This window comes from Primulina tabacum, chromosome 18, assembly GCF_025594145.1.
Source record: "Primulina tabacum isolate GXHZ01 chromosome 18, ASM2559414v2, whole genome shotgun sequence".
Taxonomy (NCBI): domain Eukaryota; kingdom Viridiplantae; phylum Streptophyta; class Magnoliopsida; order Lamiales; family Gesneriaceae; genus Primulina; species Primulina tabacum.
This window is the reverse complement of record NC_134567.1, coordinates 32,639,881-32,656,531: the sequence shown is the minus strand read 5'-3', so window position 1 is coordinate 32,656,531 and position 16,651 is coordinate 32,639,881. Positions and strand designations below refer to the sequence as shown.

General features: G+C 36.1%; 1 protein-coding gene across 1 annotated transcript; it reads right to left on the bottom strand.

Moving 5' to 3' along the window:
• Positions 1-10,751: 10,751 nt before the first annotated feature.
• Positions 10,752-16,275, bottom strand: LOC142532525 (MLO-like protein 9). Its single transcript, XM_075638801.1, has 8 exons — positions 16,119-16,275; positions 11,971-12,092; positions 11,694-11,751; positions 11,408-11,610; positions 11,220-11,336; positions 11,095-11,152; positions 10,917-11,005; positions 10,752-10,838 (listed from the first exon to the last, which is right to left on the bottom strand). The coding sequence occupies exons 1-8, from the start codon at positions 16,273-16,275 to the stop codon at positions 10,752-10,754; spliced, it is 891 nt and encodes a 296-aa protein (XP_075494916.1).
• Between the last annotated feature and the right edge of the window lie 376 nt (positions 16,276-16,651).

Genomic DNA, 16,651 nt, shown 5'->3' with positions numbered 1-16,651 from the left:
CATTTTCGTGATCTTCTTGACAAAGGCTACAAGAGGATGCAAGTTGTTTAAGTTTCAGTATGATTCAGATTTTATGTATGGAAAGAATTATGATTTGAACTCTAAAATATGTTCTTGAGATTTCGAGATACGTATCTTCGTAACCGGATTGAAGAACGGATATGATATGCGATCTTTTTCAAGTTCCATCATGTCTTGACTTGGATATATACAGATTTCAGCATAGTAGATTTTGTTAGGATGAGAATTATGAGTTAAGGTTATTGATTATTGATGTTTGAATTGATCGGTATTGAGAGATTACGCCGTTATGCCATTGAAATGTACCGAGATTGAATATTGATCCGTATGTGTATTGATTTAAGCTAGAGATTGATAGAATACATCTTGAATATGTCATTTCAGATTTATCTTGACTAGCTTCGACATCGAGATCTCGACAACGACAAAGACTGAACAACGAAAGGTACAATTCAATGTTTGATTGGGGAGATATAACTCGAATCAGATCCGGTTTCAGTTTCCCACAAATCACATACTAGATTTCTATACCTTGTTATGTTGTGCTTTATATTGATTTATATACAAGCATTGAGATAGGAGAGTCATTGGCAGATATGCCAAGTTTCTAGACGTTCGGTGGTATCGAGGCATAGGAGAAGATCGACTCTGATTGTAGATATTCGATACAGACAGGGCCGAAGTCTAGGAATAAGACGTACCGCCACCCCGATTGGGAGAGCATGTGGGAGACTTGTTACATCTTATTCACACCGGGATCCCTAGACTTAGATACGAGTCGAGTCAAAGATATGAGTGTGATTTAAGTTGCTTGCCTTATATTGATTATGTTTCATAGACTATGGGACGTATTGCTATTGGTTACATTCATGATAGTATGTTCATGATTTATATTGTGTATATGCATGTGTACATGTTTTATACTGGGATTTGTTCTCACCGGAGTTTCCGGCTGTTGTTGTGTCTGTATGTGTGCATGACAACAGATGGGACAGGATCGGGGTCGAGACAAAGATGAGAGATCGAGATAGCGTGGTGATTTCGGGCGTAGAAGACAACTAAATGTTCTACTTGTACTATGTAGTTTGTTAAGAACACTAGTTGGTATAAACGAAATAGAACAAGACATGTAATTACGTTTGTTGAAATAAAATAGAGATAACATTGATGTATGATTTATATACACTTGGTTATATTGTTAAAAAGCAAAATTTTGACCCGCATTTTCTAGCAAAGATCCAATTAATCCCAAAGACAATTGAGTCAGAGCCCGGGTCCCCACATCGATTAAATACTTTGTAAAACATTTAAAATATATGGAAGTTGAATGAGTAAAAATATTTTGGTTGAAGTATTTTATCGAACACTTGGAATGTAATATTTTGGTATTTGAAGAACTCATAAAATGCTTCAGCAATGCATCTTTAAAACTATGAAAATGATAAGTAAATGCAATAAATAAATAGACACAAATTTTTTATAGATGTTCGGATACTTCAAATGCCCCTACATCACCCATTCTTCTCCTTGAGAATGATCCACTAGAAGACTTTGATTTATACAATAACTTGTACAAAACTCATTTCAAGTTATGACTTATCTCTTTTCTAATTGAAACTCCTAGCACATTCTCGATTGTAGGCTGCAACCTCACAATCTGCATAATATTTAACGTCTCTTATGCCAAGACTACATACACAAGTTTATTGTCTTTGTGCAAAACTCACTCAACTAATCTTTGAAATTCGACTCTCTTGTATATGTGTGAGTGATTGTGTATTAGGAATTTATCCTTTACAGTGTGCATCTCAAATGTATCCTCACACAAGGGCTTGTGCTTTCAACTAGCCGATTTCTTCATGCTAACTGCCCATCCTTTGAATCCCCTTCAAAAGCTCTTGTTTGATCTTCAAGATTTTTTATTCATAGGCTCCAACAATAATATATACGTTAGATACAAGAATATGATCGTTTGGAAAGTTTTTGTACTGTTTCTGAAATTGCAACGGTCAAGTTCGCCTTGCTGGACATTTTCCCGAGTGGTCAACTCTGGTCAACTGTTCAACTGGTTCAGTTCAATTGGTTTGGTTTAGTTCGACTGGTTCGGTTCAGTTTCAGCTGGTCTGGTTCAGTTCAACTGGTTTGGTTCAGTTCAGTTGTTTCAGTTCACTTTTAGCTGGTCTGGTTCAATTCAGTTCAGTTGGTTAGCAGCTGGTTCAGATCAGTTCAGTTGGTCAGCTGAAAGTAGCTAGGCTGATTTCAGTTTTTGCAGAACCAGTAGTTTCATAGTCATTTATCAGCATATTAGGCTTCGATTCAGGCTTTGGCTTCAGAATATGATATGTAGATAATCATCTTATCTTTTCAACGCATACTGAATTGCTTCATTATAATAAATGAGCTGAGAGTTATGACCAAAATACCGCAACTGCTCATACCCAACTGATTGATGTTTTTGTGCAATCAGTTTGGTAATTCAGCAATCAGTTAGACCTCGGTAAAATCCAATTTTTCCCAACTGACGTGAAATAAGACTTGTTCCAAATTGAGTTTTTTGATTAGTCTAGTTTGCGGATTGTCATTTGAATTATCCAGTTGACATATATCATCAAAATACCGAAACTGGCCAGAAATTTAGTTTGTGTAGAATTCAGTTTCAGTTTGCTTCTTGTTTTAATAACTTCATACTTCAGTAAATATATTACAAATACAATAAAAAAAGTTTGTTAACATCAAAATCAAGATTGCGAACATGAAATGATCCAATAAACTGCATGGTCACAAACTTTAAAAATGATATGTTCCAAATAACGATAGTTGTTGCTTCGACTTTTGTCCAGGTCATCATTCTCTTGACATCCGTACAAAATGTAATGTGGTTGGATTTGGATACATCAGTAAAATACGAAAAAACTTATCCAATAATTAGTTTAGTCATATAGTATAAATTGATGTCCTTGATAGTGAATATAAACTGATTACTTGATAAAAGTGCTTCGATATAAGTTAATGATTTTTTTATGAAAATAACTGAAACAGGGCTGCAAAGAAGCCTTCATCAATCAGCAAAGATTGCCCATTGATATTCATAACAATCTTCCCCTCTTCACTGACTGACTCTTCTCATGGACACTCGAAAACTGTCACAAAGATATTATAGCCTTGTATTATCTATGATGAAATGATGTCTGACATCAATGTGTTTGGTCCTGAAGTGTAGAATTGGATTGTAGGTGATTGTATCTATAACTGATCGATGAGAACGTTTTGGAACTAAGTCCTGGACAAAATTTCTAGTAAAATGAGTTAGTTCTTCTTGCATATCACCAATCTAGTTATTATCAGTTAAAACTTAACCTATCTTTTTAGGTTCAATGTTAAAAATGAAAGCATAGTGTTAAAATAGATTGAGCATCTATCTTTTGGTCATCACCAGAGCAGATGTTTTACCTATTACTAAGCCTGGTGGATAATTCTTGTTCCATATATAATTGAGTTCATCAATGTTATGTGGAACTGAAACAATTTGATAGTGCTTAGTTTGGTTCTCAAATTATCTTTGTGCATTAGCAAACAGGTCAACTGGACCATCATTTTTGTCAACTAATTGATCAAATAGCTTAGGCTCTGGAGATTGAAGTGTGTGAGTTGGATAGTTTTTTTATCAGTTGACATTGTTTCATGATATGCACATATTTTTCAACATTTAAAGTTATTTTGTTAAATACTCGATAAGCTTTGCTAACTGAAAAATAACCCTGAAATATACCCTTATCTGACTTAGGATAAAAAACGGTCAGATAATTTTTACCATTATTGTAGATTAAACATTTGCAACCAAAGATTTTGAAATAGGACACCACAGGTTGCTTGTCATGCCAGATCTCATATGGTGTCTTGCCATGCTTCTTGCTAATCATTTATCTGCTCTGAGTATAACATGCAGTGTTCACTGCCTCAGCCCAAAACTTTTGAGAAATACCAGAATCAGCAAGCAATGTTCTAACAGTTTATTTAAGAGTTCTCTGTTCTTCCTCTTAGCAACTCCATTTTGTTGAGGTGTTCTGGCCGCAGAGAACTCATGCCCGATTCCATGGCTTTCTAAAAAAATTAAAAAAGTTTGTTGACAAATTCAGTCCTCTATCATATATGATTTGGTCAATCCTTTTTGATTTTTCATTTAAAATTCTTTTAAAAATCTTGATCAGTTGAGTATCAGTTTGGTCTTTTGATTTTAAAAATATTAACCAAGTAACCCTTGAGAAATCATCAACAATAACTAGAGTGTATTCCATTCCCCTTAGGCTCATGACCAAGTTATGACCAAACAAGTCCATATACAACAGTTCTAAGCTTCGGGTTGATTAGTTACACCATTTGTTCTTAAAAGATGAAATAACTTGCTTCCCAAACTAACAAGCTAAACAAATTTTGTCCTTGGAAAATTCAATTTTGGGCATCATTGGCCATAAACACTTCACTTTTTCATCGTCACTCGAACTGCTTAAGCTTTTTGACTCAGATGATTCATCGTCAGAATCAACCCACTTTGACTTGCTTTCTTCAGCCAACAACACCTCATTCAAAATCTTGAAGGACTTATTCTCATCTTTGAATCTACTTCTATCAAAGGACTTCTTGCCCTTCTCAACGATCCTTTGTCATACTTCTTCGGTTTTGTAATGCCCAAAAATTTAACCCTAGTAATCTGTAATTATTGATTTATAATTTGATATGATTACGAAAGGATTAATCGGGACACGATTTGAAGTAACGTGTGAAAAGGTATGTGCGAGGACAGTACCATCGGCGCACATGCGCGACATGAGACGCGCACATGCGCGAATTGAACAGAAGGTCTCGCGCATATGCGCGACAGCAAGGCGCGCATATGCGCGAGCTGTGTGAAGGTTCAATCACAACTCCAGAGAGTCTCGCGCATATGCGTGGAAGGTGTCGCGCATATGCGCGAGCTGCCGAGAAGAAATGTGCGAAGACCAGAAGGTCCCGCGCATATGCGCCGATTTAGGTCGCGCATATGCGCGAGACGTGTTGCGCGTAGAGTTCGCCATTTGCCTGATGCATGCATGATTGTATATATATATATATATATATATATATATATATATATACAAACGTTTAATCCTTCAAAAACGAAAAGTCGAAGGAAACTTTGGAGAAAATAGTCTGTGAATCTTAGGATCGCGATTGTGCAAAATCCGTCCGTCTGATTTTAAATCCGACTTCGGTACTGTAATCCTATCGACGTAGGCTACAACTGGACGTAAGTTTTGCTACGTTTTGACATGTTTTGAAATTATGCTATTGTCAGAATTGAATAGGATTCATATATGATGTTCTTGACATGTTAGACGTCATAGAATCGAAGTCAGATTGAGAAACGGACTGAGTATGAAATTGTTATGAATTTTTAGGGTATATTGATTTATACCGGACAAAATTGAATTACGATTGGATTACGGATTGTATTGGATATTGGTTATGGATTGTAACTATTATCTGGTGATGTTGTATTGACGGGGATATTGAAATTGTACCGTTATACCGTTGATTTGAATTAAATCCAGATTAATCAGATTCAGTGTTGAATTGAGAATTGAATATTGATATTATGATTCTCAATATATCGTTTCAGATCTACAAAGACAGTTTTGAGTTCAGAACTGAGATTGCTTCGGACCGTGACTACAAACAAAAGGTATAAGTCAATGTGGTATCGGGAGATCGACTTAAGTCGGTTTAGACTTGAGTTTCCCTAAATCACATACTTTACTTTATTGCATTGATATTTGCATTGATTTGATTGATGTACTTGTTCTCTTGATTTATAGACAGCAAGTATTAGACGAGTAATCTTGGGACAGAAGTGCCTGATAGTGGTGGGATCGCCACGGGCACATTGCACGATGTCACAAGATAGTGTATTGGCGATAGTGCCAAAGTCTGTCACCGGATGATTGGCTATCGATGTGGATAGAATTTGGGTTTCTTCTATTACTGTTGATCGATGTCGTATCGGTGTGGATAGAATTGGAGCTCTTCTATTACTGGTGATCGATATTATATCGGTGTGGATAGAATTAGAGTTCCTTCTATTACTGGTGATCGATACCATATCGGTGTGGATAGAATCAGACCTTTTTCTATTTCTGGTGATCGATACCTTATCGACGTGGATAGAACTGGAGTCTTTTCTATTACTGTTGGTCGATATAGGAATGCAAACTTCTGGAAACCGGGATCCCTAGACTAGGATTGAGTCTAGTCTAAATTGTGTAGCTACGAGTATTGTCGACAGTTTGATATTAGTTATGTTTCAGATTTTGATACATATTGCTGTACCTGTTACATGCTTTATATTTGTTTATATGATTGCATGTTTCGTTGATTTATACTGGGATTATATTCTCACCGGAATTATCCGGCTGTTGTCTTATTTGTATGTGTACATGACAACAGGTGGGACAGGATCAGAGTCCAGGAGATGAGGAGAGATCGTGATAGAGTGGAGACTTCGGACTTTGATGTATATAGGGTTTTGGCACTTGATAATTAGATGTTGAACCTTAGTTTTTACTGATTTGTAGACGGTACGGGACTTGTACTTTATTTTATACTGAGTTGTATATTAGTGTGATTTCACTACATTCCGCATTAAAAAGAAAAAAATTTTATGACCCTAATTACTTGATTAGTAAATTAATCCTGATGACGGTTAAGAACTGATTAGCGTCCGGGTCCCCACAGGTTTGCTACAATCAGCTATAAAGTGTCCAATTTTGCCACAATTGAAACAAGCGTTGGAATCATCAGTTAATTCCTTCTTCTGATAAGATCTTCGGTGAGAGCCTTGAAATTTTCCTTAATTCTTCCTTAGAAACTTTCCAAACTTCTTCACAAACAGTGACATGTCATCACTGCTCGGCTTACTTCTCACTCAAAATTGATGTTCAGGCCGTGGTCAACTGAGAGGTAGATTAATCTTCCTCTCTGGTTTGCAACTCAAATTCATAAGCTTTTAGATCTACGAATAGATCATGTAGTTCTAGTTTGTTTAAATTTTTTGATTCTCTCATTGTCATTGTCTTAACATCCCACTCATTGGGCAATCCATGTATTACTTCAAAATAACTTCTCGGTTATTTTACACTTTTCCAAGTGCACTCAGTTCAATGATAATGCTGCTTAATTTTTTATCACAGACATTGATTCTCCTTGCTTCATATCGATGTTGTCAAACTTCTGTGTAGCAACAAAAAGTTCTTTTTCTTTCTGTTGTTCATTATCCCCCCGCAACTGAATCAGTTTTTCTCAAATTTCTTTTGTTTTCTTGCACATCTTGATTTTGCTGAAAGTATTCTTGTCAGCGAGTTTTATACAGTATGAATTTAGCCTCATTATCGAGGTTGGCTGCTTTCTTATCATCGTTTGTCCATTAATCTCTAGGCTTTTCAATTTTCTGAGGTGATACATCCGTTGTAGCAACAATAATGTTTAGTTTCATATTGTTATTGGTCCATCAGTAATGATGTATCACATATCATCGTCTTGTGCAGATAAATGAGCATGCATCCTTATCTATCAATCATCAAATTCTTTTAAGGAGAAACTGAGATCTAGTTGAATTAAGTCATTTTAGAAAATGTTCAGGGACGAGACTAACCCTTGCTCTGATTCCACTTGATAGAATCGGTAAAAGTGTTAAAAAGAGGTTGAATAAACACTTCCTAAAATTTTTTCTTCAAAAATAATTCAGTCTGGTAGAACTGAAATTGATTTTCTCAATTGTCATTGTCAGATGGCTAACAAAATATGTGCAGAAAGAAGCCAAACTATCATATTAAAAAAAATTCAAATAATGGTTTGGCTAAGTAAATTGTATGATTAACTGAAATTAAAATGTACGCATGTTTGTTTATGGATGTTCAGAGAACTCAAGCTCGTACATCACCTCTTCTTTTCGTTTTGGGAAGGCTCACACTAAAAGGCTTTGATATTTACAAGCAATTTGCAAAAAAACCCAGTTCAGTTTGGACCATACACTTTCAAATGAAACTGGTTGTGAAAAATTTCTGATTTTGGCGAATATCTTCCATGGTTTGTTGGGTCTTGGATGTTGAAATGCTTTATTGTTTAATTATGGTATTTTTCTTCTTCTCATTTTTAGTAACAAGGTGATGATCATAATTATTGGTTTTTATTATAACTGTTCTTTGTATTTGATTTATATAAATTTTAGTATAGTCTTGTGCATAAAGTAATTAGGCTTCTGTTTTTATGTTGATTTCTTGAATGCAATAGTATTGAAGAAGTGTTGTTTGTCTCAAGAAATTGCATGGCGGCATCTTGCTCATTCCCGCTTGACATATATTGTGATCTAGAGAACGGTATCGAATGGTCATCGGGAAATTGATCAACTTTGGGGACGATTCTTAGATGACTCCCATCCAAACAATAAGTTTTGAGGAAAAAAATCCTTGAACATAAATTATTGCCTTCATTTGTCTCTGGTCTGGAGAAATTTTTTTGGAAGGGTCTTTTAAAAATATGTCAAAGAATACATAAACAATGATATATACAAAAGTTCCAGGAGATGATAAAGATATAAGTCGAGAGAATTCGTTGCTCTAGGATCCAAGCAGCCCCACACATTAGGCTGGTGTAAAGTTACAGAATGTAATTACAAGAGCTTCCGAACGAGAAGAAAGTTGGCAGATTGTGCAGTTCTTGTCAAGCAAAGTTGGTGGAAGGTTTAAGATTTTGTGGAACTCAAGCACTATTCGGTTTTTTTCTTTAATCTTGAGAAACATGAGACTTCTATTTCATGGTGGTAAAAGAATAAGAACAAGGTCTGCCAAGGTAAGCTTAGATGAAAAAAACGTCCAAAAAGTATAGTTTTTCTAATTGTCATTGATAAACTTATGTGATTTATCTTACTGATTCCAAGTTGGAAAAAGCTTATCAAAGAATGGGAAAGTTCAGAAACTAGCTTTACATCATCGGCTTGAAGATGTGAGTGAACCATTAAAATTGTCGATATGCATTAGCTTGTGGGCTACTTAGCTCCTTTCTACATAAGTATGATAGAATAAGGTACATGAGCTTGCTTATTTTGCCATTTCTATTTTTTTGAAGTGCATGTTTATTCGGAATGTTATTTTTCTTATTCAATTGGATTCTGTGATACCCTTGTCCCACATAAAAATGAAATTTAAAATAAGTTTATAATGGCTTACAATGGACTTCTATAGCAACTTGGGTTAATCATTTTCGTAAAGCGAGGACGGATACGAATAGTTGTTATATGGGCCCATTGTGCAGGTCACGCAGCCGCGGGCCTGGGCTCGGGACGTGACAGAATGGTATCAGAACCGGTCACCGGCATGGAACACCGAGAAATAAGTGCTATGCGGGGCAAAGTGCTACGTGCATGGGAGCCACCTCTTGAACCTGCGGGGCAAAGTGCTACATGATGGGAGCCACCTTTTGAACCTGTAGGAGCCACCTCTAGATTCTCGGCGCTGGTGGATCGAGGGGCCAGGCCGCGACGGGGACATCGCGTTCTGAAGGAGGGGTGATTGTGATACCCTTGTCCCACATCTTAAAAATGAAAGATTTAAAATAAGTTTATAATGATTTACAATGGACTTCTATAGCAAATTGGTTTAATCATTTTCGTAAAGCGAGGACGGATACGAAATAGTTGCTATAGGGGCCCATTGTGCAGTCGCGCAATCGCGGGCCTGGGCTCGGGGCGTGACAGGTTCTCTTTTTCGTTTTCTATTGTTAGCTATAATTTTGGTTCAAAGAAGCTGTCTTCTTCTTCTTTTGTTGATGGTCGTGAGGGACAAAGACTTGTATTTTTCCAACATTATACTTCTTCAAATGGGGTAACCAGGGATGCTTATATTTGCCAATAAAGTATATGTGTACAGATACACTTTTAATATGTTTTTTTGTGAAGAAATGTAATGTTTCCACGTGATAACTTCTACTTCTCTTTCATGAAATGGTGGGAATGAATACTCCGTTTAATTAAATTATTATGCAAGTGTTGCATTGTTGAATGTGACATCTTCTAATGGACTAGTGCGCAAAGTCCTGACTTTTTTTACCTGTCAATTGCTTTTGTAAGTGAAAAGATACGTGTGGCTAGTGTGTATCGCAATCGTGATATATGGAATTTAACTTCATCTTTGATTTATGTGTCTTATTTATTCATGTCTTGTCTCTTGCATCACTTGTTTGTAGAGAAGGAAAATTTATATCTGTATGGACATCTCGATAAATCATGGGAAGTGAATCTACAAGCCGACCGGAACTTCCACAGCCGAAACTTAGGATCTGTTTTTCCCTAGATGGAATGAACTGAAAAGATTGTCTTACCCTAGTTGTTGTGCTCAATGATTGTTGGTTGCTCTCAGTTGTTTTTTTATCTTGGAGCAAGACTTAACAGAAATGAAAGGTATACGTCACATGTTTTGCTACAAATTTCTTGATGTGGCTGATTATAGGCTCTTCGTCACGTGTCGTTCTTAGATGTCACAGGACATCTAACTCTTTAAAGACTTTTGGAGAGAAAATTATTATTGAGATAAAGAAAAGATTTGATAGAGTTTTATTCCATGAAAACTTTAGTTTCCTTGTTGATAAACATAATTTCTTCCTATTATTATTATGTTTTATTCTAGTTTTTGGACGCATGATTGTTACACATTTGTAATTCTGAATCCATGTCGTGGAGTTAAGTAGTCGGCTCTGCGAACTGACCATAACATGTGACGAAAGAAACAGACCTGTCGATATTAATTGTGTTTGCTCAGTTCACAAAAGCAATATATGTGTTTGAAAATGAAGAGATGTGAGAATTTTACAGCATAAAACAGGACAGGTGTTTTCATCCATGAACTGGTATGGCCTCTAACAAAAGATGTTTCGTGTGTAAGCCTGAATCTTGAAGGATCTGTGTACACAAAAATTAATGGCGCGTTCATGTATATAGTTTAAAAAGTAAATAAGTATTCTTTGGCTTTTACAAAGGATGATAGATACCATTGGATACATCATATTCATGTGAAATCTCTCTTTCCCAATCTTTCCATCCACGAATCTGAGACGACCACGAATAATTTCACAATACGAAATAGACTAAACCAAACATGCTATAGATGAAATACCTTCAACCTTCCGAGCATCATTGTTGCGGCACTGTAAACGACATGAAATACAGCCAAAAAGAATATGAAGATGTGGAGCTGATGTAGCCCATGGACAGAAATTAGTGGCACATACCCCTGTTATTATTAGTGGCATCAACAAAAAGATGAGTGTGTTAAACAATATGTTGTTCCTTGTATTTAGGTACCTTTTTACAATCTTTGGCTGGACTATTGGCTGCCAAGATTCTACGTTGCATCCACAGGAGTCTTCGGCGACCAATCCCATGATATTCTTTATCTAATTTACACGGCAACATTGTGTTTGCCACCCTTTCCGGAATACAGAACTTGGTAATGTAGTTTTGGCCAAATGTTAGTAGAAGCGAGATGAACCCCAGAACCATAAGCTCTGCGCAAAATATATATTTTGAGTCAATTTATATATATATATATATTATGAGGCTAGCTATTAGAGTTGGGAGCTGCTTTTACCCCCGTTAACTTTCTCCAGAGCTTCCACCAATGAATACTTTTTTTTCCTCTCAAAAGTCTACAAATTTAAGTATAAAATTAATTGCAAGTTAAAGTCACAATGGAAAGAAAGAATGTCAGAAAAATCAGCCAAGAATCTACTTGCACGTTTGTGTCTTTTGTCTGTAACTTGTACATGTTAATTTAAAGATGATTGACAAAACCATGCACGATCAAATCCCTAGTTAACTAGTTGGTTAGAAATCAACAAATAATAGGTATACATACAAATTCGTGCCTCTCCCACTTTATGCAGTGTTTTCTCCAGAAGTATAGAGATTACAATAATGATGGCACAGACTAATGAAACGGCCCATGTCGGAGTCTGGTCGAGCTCCCTGGAAGCATGCGTTCCTCCACCTCAGGCCATCTTCTTTTATTTTCTTAGAAGAAAAATAATATCAAATCAGAGTTGATAATCGTATGTATTCATATAGATTTCTATTGGAGATCAAAAAGTTTGGTATCGTTAATGAAAGAAATTAGATAGCAATCTCCATTTTTGTTTTGTTTTCTAAATGTCAAAAATATTTTGCTAGTTTTAATTAGATCTTGTAATGGAATTGAACCGTATGTTAGTTGACGTGTTCAAAAATAGGTATTGAAAATAGAATTCGTGTCGAGTATGCCGCAGAGTGTTTGTTCGTAGGGATCGATTTAGTTACTTTCTGGGACCATAACCGGCCAGACTACATACATATGGATGACGAATTTAATATTTTAACGTCATAATTCAGCTGCTTCCAATTTCTTCATGAATCATTAAAAAGTACTGAGGCCGAAATTTTGGTTATTTCTAATTTCAAAACTTCTTTCTTCGTAATTTCAACATTCATATATTTTTTAGCCTCTAATCAAACTATTTGGCACCTAAATATGATCTGCTAGTTATCTACTATTTTGTATTCACGCTGATTCATGACATTTAGGGAAAGTGAGGGGGTGCATTTTACAGAACATATACAGATCCAATGTTTATGTTTGGTCATCCAACTTTGATGTAACAAAAAAATTTACTTTAAGTTCGGTCTGATGAGTCAAATACTCATTGCTGATTTAATATGAACATATGAGAGCTTCGGTTCGGATCTACACAGATGAACAGAAGTTAGAGGGCACCGGAGCTGTTTTCGACATAGTCTTTCTAATGTTTAAGGCAGTACTGGGACAAAACTTAAATGTGCAATAAGAGTAGTATTGAATTATAATAATTAATAAATCAATAAATTTGTATGAGATACCTGATATTTATAGAATTAAGAAGAGCTAGATATCTTGTATAAAAAGAATTTTAGTAAGACAAGTTCTTAAATTAAATATGATATTTGTGATGAGATTTGGACTGATATTGTAAGGACTGTGTATTGTATTATCGTAAATCTTAGGTTGATTATCGATAATTCATGAAATTGTCATGTGATTACGTGTATGATATATATCATGACAATGGAAATGAGAAATAGGTTGTGATAATGAAAGATTATATCAGAAATTGATTTGTGTTTGAAATGTGTGCTAAACCGCAACAGAAAAGTGACACATATTACGGTTTTTGGCATAATCATCTGAGTATTAGTCCAAATGAGATGGGACCAATTCTATTGGAAAGCTAATATATAACACTAAATGTAGTGCCCAAATTCAATACACATATAACTCATGCATTTATTTAATTATTAAAGCATTTATTTAAGTTTAAACTGAGTTTTAGCCATGCATGATTTATTTAAATGCATTATTTTAAATTAATTATGTTTATGAGATGCACGTTAAAATATTTTCGAGTTTCATATTTCAGGCGATTACTCGAGGCGGGATCGAGGAAAAGACCGGTGACGATTTTTGGGTACTTTAAAAGTGGGGTATTTTAATTTTTAGTCAAGAATGGGGCGTTTTAGATAAGTTATTAAGTTTTAGTATTTTAAAGCCTAAATTATTAATTTAGGGATTTAGAGTTTTAAAACTATTAAGTTAACATTGCTTATTTTATCTTGCATATTAGATAATTTTATAAATGAGTGTGTGTTTAATTTTAATTAAGGAATTGGTTATAGTTAGAGGTGTATTAGCGTTTTTAATTAAATTGATAATTTCTAAATGAGCAAATTTTAGTCCTCTAATTATTTCAAAACTCACGCTATACATACACACACACACACACAAAACGTTTTCACACACCTCAAACACACACACACATATTTGCAAATCAGTTTTATTATGTTTGAGAGAACAAAACTAGGGTTCTAAGAGAAGAATAGCAGCCGCCCCTTCTTCTGGAAATCCTGCGAGATTTAGTCGAGTTTTCTTCAAAGAATTTAGTGCCACGCTCGTCACGGATCAACCTCGCTTTTTTCTCCGCTTTATCATCGCCGTTTCGATAAAGTTTATCATCAAAAGGCACGTATATTCTGTTATTTCTGCATCGATCTCGTCATATTATGTGTCGTGTTATTTTTATGCGTAAAATTTTATGTGTGACGTTCGTCGTTTGAGCGAAAATTGGTTTGGATCAGTTTTGAAATAGTTTCTAGATCTGAAAACTCGTTTTTACTGTCTTTTTAAATACTACGACTTTTCGGTCGTGATTCTGAGAAAACTTTCAACACAAAAATTGTAGAACTTTTTGATGCCTTCGATTTGACAGTAAATTCGAAATATTTGGATAAAAATTGAGTGAGTTATGACGTTTTTCGTGGGACTGCTCAAACTGCATTTTTCAGAAAATTATGTATTGATGCGTTTTTTGAGATTTTATTGTTGCAGGCTTCGTTGGGAATCGACGGGATGATCATTGCTGAGTCTAGGTATGATCAGTATGATGTTGGGTTGTTATTTGACATGTCGTTCGGTGTTGATAGGCACTCGAATACACTAGAAGTCGTAGGAACCGATTTGGTGTCAATTGCCACGTTTTTGAATTGTATGTGTCGTAAGGATGGACGTCATTGCTTTGGGTGCTTGTATGAAGTTGGTTTGATGTTATGGCATGTTAGGATGTGTCTCGAGGTGTCGGTTCATGGTCCGTACGAACAAGTCTAAAATGTAAGCAGGACATGTACAGGATTTTCGTGAGTTCGCGTCCAACGAGAGTACACGGACCCGAACACGGACCCTGGCACGGGGTCCGTGTCTTTGTTTCTTCTTGACTATCCTTTTTGCGAGAGTACACGGACCCCCACACGGACCAGGGCATGGGGTCCGTGTCCTTTCCTTTTGTTGGTACCTTATTTGCGCACATACACGGACCCATACACGGACCCAGTCCCGGGGTCCGTGTACCTCATATATTGGGGAAAATTTAATCGTTTGTTTTGGGATTTCTTGTGATGGTTTAGTACATTGATTTAAATGAGGTCAATTCCCGAGTGTCTTAGAACGCCTTAAGTGTTGATGGAGTTTGGTGGTGAGCATGTGTACCTACGTCTAAGCAATGCAAGTTAAGCATGTAAATTCATGATTAGTATGTGCAGCAACGGCCCCGATCGAAGTCCACCGAATCCCTCAACGCCAAGTAAGTATGTTCGACGTGCAAGAAAATATTTTTAAATTTTTGAGATATGCTAAATGTCTTGTGACCAATTTATGAATGAGTTTGGAAGTCGGTGAACATGGCCGAGGACCTCTCCACCCCGTTAAATCATGAACGAGTTTAGATCGTGATTGGAAAGCGTTAAATCATGAACTGTGGACCAATCAGCCCGTTAAATTATGAACGGGGATCTCATGTATGTGGCAGTGGATACGTCCCTGTCATCCCAGTACTGTGGTTTAGTCTGATCAGGCGATTATGATATGGGTCACTTGCTTTGAAACATTCTCTACGCAAAATTATGAAGTTCATGTATGTTCAAGTATGTACCAGTATGCAAGCATGTTTATGAAAAGTTTTCACGTTATGGCATGCCTATGTAATGTACGTATGTTCAGTTTAGTGCAAGTTCAAGTTTCAAGTATGTATGTCCTATTTTAAAGTTGCATGTGGTTTTATTACGTAATACTCATTATTTCCAGTTTATGCGTGTTGAGTCTTTAGACTCACTAGACTTGATCGATGCAGGTGAGGATGTTTATGAGGAGACAGGAGGTGGGGACCAAGGAGCAGGCTTGGACTGAACGGGAGGCTGAACCCGAGGACCGCCCACGTTATTTTTACGATTTTTATGCAGTTTAAAATACTCTGATTTGATGTGGGTTACGATATTTGAAACAAGCATTTTGTCAGCAAATTTTTATTGGTGAACGGACGATGTAGTGACGACCGTATTGCTTTTATTTTCGTATTCCAGAAAATTTTTAATTCTTCCGCAAATTTTAGTAGTAAAAAGTACGGTATGTTACACTAAAACTTTCATGTTTTGAGTTTTGTCCAAATTCATTTGGAAATACGGGCAAAATCATCACAAAGTGTATCGTGTGCGTTGATGTTCCTGTACTGACACATTTTGGGAGAATAAGCATAACTCTCGCATCCGATATCCAAATTGAGTGAGGTTAGTGGCAAATGAAATTCAAGACATAGATCTACAACTTTCATGTTTACCATTTTTGCTAATTCGAAACCTAAAATAGCGTTTCGGATAGAGCAAGGCGCGCACCCGCGCAGAATTGCGCGCGCGGGCAGAACTATTCGCGCATATGCGCGATTACCTCTGTAACACATGATATAAGGTGATAAGGATGAGTGTTTTTTTTATAAGTATCCTTCCATTTCCTTTGAAGCTTCGAAGGGAAATGTTGGAATTCGATTTCTTTCGTACGAAATCACCTCGAATCGTTGTCCAAACTTAAAACAAATTATATATTTAGAATCCTCGCGTCGAAAGCTTCCTTTTGAGGTAAGTTTCTTCTAGTTTCGGCACCTTTAATTATTGAAGTGCTGGAATAGCATGTATTTGAAGTTGTGATTCATATATGCGGAA

What these genes read in the sequence shown, in the direction of transcription:
- LOC142532525 (XM_075638801.1), bottom strand. Translation starts at nt 16,275, where the DNA reads ATGGTAAACATGAAAGTTGTAGATCTATGTCTTGAATTTCATTTGCCA. An exon ending in CAGCCAAAGATTGTAAAAAG is followed by an intron (nt 11,337 to 11,407) that starts GTACCTAAATAC and finishes TAATAATAACAG; the next exon opens with GGGTATGTGCCACTAATTTC. An exon ending in TGATGCTCGGAAGGTTGAAG is followed by an intron (nt 11,153 to 11,219) that starts GTATTTCATCTA and finishes TGGTCGTCTCAG; the next exon opens with ATTCGTGGATGGAAAGATTG.